This window comes from Malania oleifera, chromosome 13, assembly GCF_029873635.1.
Source record: "Malania oleifera isolate guangnan ecotype guangnan chromosome 13, ASM2987363v1, whole genome shotgun sequence".
NCBI classification, from domain to species: Eukaryota; Viridiplantae; Streptophyta; class Magnoliopsida; order Santalales; family Ximeniaceae; genus Malania; species Malania oleifera.
In genome coordinates this window covers 7,150,230-7,155,168 of record NC_080429.1, presented here as the reverse complement: position 1 = coordinate 7,155,168, position 4,939 = coordinate 7,150,230, and the positions used below count along the sequence as shown (strand labels likewise).

The window sequence follows — 4,939 nt, the reverse complement described above, 5'->3', positions numbered from 1 at the left end:
CAAGAATTTACAAGATTATAGAGGAGACCATCTAAAAGGCTACATAGAGAGAAAGATGTTGCAACTAAAGAAATTGTCGCTAAAAAGAGGTTTGCTATTGAAAAGAAAGATTAGACTAACCTAATACTTAATACGCTGAAATGAAATCAGACGAGATTAAAATGTAATGAAAATTTATATAATAAATATGTAAATTTGTGAAAACTAATACTATTATATTCAATCTATTCATAAAGTTATCAATTAGTCAAGACAAAACAACCTTAACATCCTCACAGTAAAAACCATACTTCACAATTATTGGTCCACATGTCTAAATATGAAATTTTCTTGGTATTCCTCGCACTTTTATTCAATATACGATAATGATTATATTTTAATGCATAAATATATAAAATTAAAAAAGATCCAACTTATTCCATTCTACAAATTAAATAAATAGGCAAAGTGAAAACACGACTTATTTCAAGATAAACATAAATTTAATGTATACATATTTTTCTTATACACATTTTCTATGTTTGAAGATGTCTTAATTTAAAATTACATTACAAATTTTTTTATTCATGCTTATTCAAATTAAGACACTTAACAATTTCGTGAAAATATTTCCAATTATTTTTAATTATCCTCTAAAAATATCCCCCAAAATTTTCCAACTGTCACTAACCTTAGATAAAGACAAATTTATAAACAAATAAAAACAAACGTAATTCTGCAAAATTAAACAAAAGAAAACAGAAAAAATGGAAAAAGGAAGAGAGAAGAAAGAAGCACGCTCGTCAATGTGAAAAGAAAAGGAAAAGTTGCAGGCCTTGTAACATCAGTTGATTCTTCAAATGCAGAAATCATCAAAACTGTGGTTTTAACAGTTAACCAAACTCCAATAATTCAATCCAAAAATGATGTTTTGTGCAGAAGAAATGGATTACACCAAGAAAAACATTCGCCCCAAAGATCTGAATCCTGTTTTTAAACTTCTTTTTTTTTTTTTCAATTTCACATGATGATCGATTGGCTTTGCTTTACAGAAACAACAGTAAACCTATTCTCACTGCTCGTGATCTTCACCCACTGCCCTATCCTGTCTACAGTCTTCATTTTACAATCAAACAAAAAGGAATCCCTTTGCTTCTGTTTTCTTTTTCTTTTTTTTACTTTCTCGACAGAAAGCATTTTCCCGCTCTTTCTCGCTCAAGGTGAAAACTGAAAACCCAGAAAACAGAGCTTCATATTTCTGCAATTTTCCCTACTTTTGCCTCCTCTGTCGATTTTCTTGTTAATTCCATTGATGTTTTGGGACATGGGTGGCTGGTGGATCTCGATAATTGAGGAGAATCTGAAACCAACATTCAAAAAATTCAAGTTGTCAGATTAATCAAGCATATTTCGAAAAGCATATTCAAAGACTTGACAATTAAAATTTAGTAATCAAATGAAAGAAGATTACGTCAGAAATGGTAACCAAGACGTAAACTTTCAGAGAAATTAATTCGTACCTGCAGAGGAATTAAATGATCTCTTGCAGTGCTGAATGGCGCTTTGAATGCCATCATGTTGCAGCATCAACGAGTCATCTCTCCTGCTCGTCGCCGTCGCCGACGCAGAGGCCGATCGGCTCTTACCCAACTGCTTACACACCTCCCTGAGTCCCGCCGGAATATTTCCCCCTGCTTCCTTCTTCTTCGGCACATACGACGGCGCCTGAGGTGACAGAGACGAAGCAAACGATGACGTTTCGGAGAATTTCACCTTTTCACTGAACCTTTTCGAAGCCCTCACGTACGGAGGTTTAATCAGCTTCAAGTACTTCTGCACACCATCTTTGGAGAATCTCTTCGATTCCGCCGATGAGCCTCTGGAGCTGTTTTCTCCGGTCAACATCGAAACGACGGAACCTTCTTCGACCTTCAACTTCAGCGTAAAAAGCTTGCTCGGTTTCTTTTGCCGATGATTCGAGCCCCAAGCCAATAACCCACTGCTAATCGTCTCTGGTTTTTGCTCTGTTTTCTGCGTTTTCTCTGTTCTTTGCGATCTCGATCGCTTTAGCCCCATCGTGAAGACGCGAAATTTCGGCGGGGATCTTAGCAGCGACATCGGAGACTGAGGCTTCGAGGTGGATTCCAGCGGCATGACTCTGTTTTTGAAGAACAGATCCTTAACTTTCGATTCGCCAAAACAGAGCTCGCTTCCGCTACCGCTTCCGCCGTCGCCGTCGCCGCCGCCGCCGCCAGCGTCGCTGTCGCGTTTTTCGCCGCCGCCCATCACGGGATCTCTGCAATTGCTTTCTCCCTTCTTGTCTTGGCGCTCGTAATCTAGTCCGGGCACCGAAAATTCAATCTCGAAGAACGACCCTTCATCGTCATCATCGCCGTCGCTGTCGATCTCCGCCGCCGGAAAATTCACGGCACCGGCGGATGGGGCTCCGGCGCCAACATTGCGCCAGAACTTGAGAAAGGCGAGAGCTTCCATGGTTGGGAGAGCCAGGTCTGGGAAGAGAGGGAGTAGTGCAGGTGGACTGGCCAGGGGTTTTCGGAGGGTTTATAGGTGAAAAGGGCAGAGAGAAACGTGAGGGTATAAATAAAGGAAGCTTTTTTTCCCTTCGTTTTATGGTGCTTTCTCTGAAAAATGAAAACTGTGTTTCGAGGAAGCAGAGTAAGGCTAGGCTTTTTCTGCAAGCAGAGTCAGAGAGAGAGAGGGAGAGAGAGAGCACAGAGCAGAGAGAGAGAGAGAGAGAGGGGGTTTTGGTCATGAGAGCACGGAGCAGAGAGAGAAAGAGAGAGGGCTATGCCATAATCAAGGAGTTCAGATTGTACAGTATTGCAGACTGTGGAGGCAGAGAGAAGAGAGAATGACCAATGGGTTTTTGGTTTTGGTGCTTTTTAAACATAGATTGGACGGTTTGGGTTTAACCCACTAGTGATTTAGGTGCAAATTTTGGAAGGAAATCAATTATGATGACGCCCAAAGGGCTCAGCTGCCATTTGAATTTTTTCAAGATCCAATTTTTCTAGTATCAAACAAATGCAACTGTTAGGTTTCTCTAAGTTTGAGCATGCTCATTGGTGTCAACAGCATTAATGAAAATGTCCATATTGACTACTTGCTGGAAATGATTCATATTTATGACTAAATGGGTCAATTAGATGAAATACATGGCTAGAAATTTTCAAAATGGTTGGAGGATGCTGATTCTACCAAATCCCTTCCTTTTACAACCCAATCCACATATGAAACTTTTGTTTCCTTGCAGCAGTAATAATTCATATGGTTAACTTTCTTGTTCACATTACAATCGTATCTATCTGGTTTGGGAATTTTTAAGACTAATTTTATTTGGTCCATGTTGTCATGACCTTTTTTTATTAAAATTTGAAAATCCATTTGACAATAAGTTGAGCAGTATTTGATAATTCATTTTAAATTGTGACCTCAATTTGGAGACTTACCCTCCCTTTTATTCAAATTTATATGAAATTATTAATGCTGAATTTGAGTCCATCTAGGAAAAGCCCTACAAGTTTGAGATTTAGTTTTGGTATAAATTTGCGAAAAAAAAGTTTTGATGATGATTCTGTAGTGGCTAAGCTATTAAAAGATGTAGGACGACAAATAACAGAGTAAATTGGTCTTTTTTAGCATACTTCAATTTTATATATATATATATATTTTCTTATTTATACCAAGAGCTTATTAGTAATTTAGAAAATGAATTTTGATTGAAAAACATATTTAGTGTGCTAGTCTATTGTTTAGTCAATGTGAATATAGCTTAATGACATTAATTTGTTAGTAGTCAAGTAAACAGTAATGCAGTTACTTTTAATATTTTAGTTATATAATACTAAAGTATACTTGAGAGTTCCTCGTGAAAATTATGATAGACATAATTAAGGACAACCTAGTCAAGTTCTTAATCATTATTATGAACTTGACTCTCCTCACTCATTTTGTTCGATTAACTTAGTCTTCATTAGTTAAGTCTGTCTTTACTACTTAACCACTTATTTTTGAAAACAAATAAGATCGAATGTATTGACCTAATGAGTTTCACATCAAGAGCGTGGGACATGAAAAGTGGTCTATATAAGTTTGAATTTTGTATCATTCTCTTTCTAATCTTAAAATCTACCAAATAAAACATGTTATATTAACATTTAAAATCACTAAATTAATATGAAATTCTCATCCATACAAAAATCATAACTCGAGATATCATAAGGTTAGGCCGCCTCCGACTACATATATCACATTTTTAACCAAAAATCATTCAAAATTCAAAGTTAATATTGATCATCTAAAATGTGATGTAGTTAGAGAGTCTAACTTAATAACTTCTAACTCCCACTTGTGTGAATTCAAATGCCTATGTGAGATAGTAGCTAGGCTCTTAATCTTATGCGAATAAACCTTTAAGTTTTTCGATGATCCAGGTTGAAAATTTTATAGTAAAATTAAGGATACTCAAGTAGCATATTTTATATTTAAGTAATGTTATAATTGTGATTTTTTCTATGTAATACATTAGTGGACGTGTCATCTTTTACATTTGAAAATCTGAGCTATACAATATTACCATACAAATGTAAAACTAAAGTGCCCTTCCTTCCTTTTTACATATCAGCTCTCAAATGATACAGAGTTGACTACGCCAATGTTCCTCTTGCTCCCATCTCCTTTTGCTTTTTAACTCTTTTTAAAACCCAAAAGAAAAATAGAACTTTAACAAAAGAACTGAAAAAAAGAAAAAAAAGAAAAGAATTAGGTTGGGTGAGTGGAGTGTAGACTGGTTGGTACACATATTGTATGTGCCTCTCACTTTTCTTTTCCTTTTTCTTTTTTCTTTTAATAAGAACTGGTATATAATATATCTATAGTAATGAAACTCACATCAAAATATTCATTCTCATTATCCCAATTCAAGTATTAATTTGAATAG

General features: G+C 35.8%; 1 protein-coding gene across 1 annotated transcript; it reads right to left on the bottom strand.

Annotated features, from left to right (window-relative positions):
- Positions 1-956: 956 nt before the first annotated feature.
- On the bottom strand, positions 957-3,094 carry LOC131146868 (probable membrane-associated kinase regulator 2). Its single transcript, XM_058096696.1, has 2 exons — positions 1,500-3,094; positions 957-1,339 (listed from the first exon to the last, which is right to left on the bottom strand). The coding sequence occupies exons 1-2, from the start codon at positions 2,470-2,472 to the stop codon at positions 1,230-1,232; spliced, it is 1,083 nt and encodes a 360-aa protein (XP_057952679.1). The 5' UTR covers positions 2,473-3,094; the 3' UTR covers positions 957-1,229.
- Positions 3,095-4,939: the final 1,845 nt, after the last annotated feature.

What these genes read in the sequence shown, in the direction of transcription:
- LOC131146868 (XM_058096696.1), bottom strand. Translation starts at nt 2,472, where the DNA reads ATGGAAGCTCTCGCCTTTCTCAAGTTCTGGCGCAATGTTGGCGCCGGA. An exon ending in ATCATTTAATTCCTCTGCAG is followed by an intron (nt 1,340 to 1,499) that starts GTACGAATTAAT and finishes TGTTGGTTTCAG; the next exon opens with ATTCTCCTCAATTATCGAGA.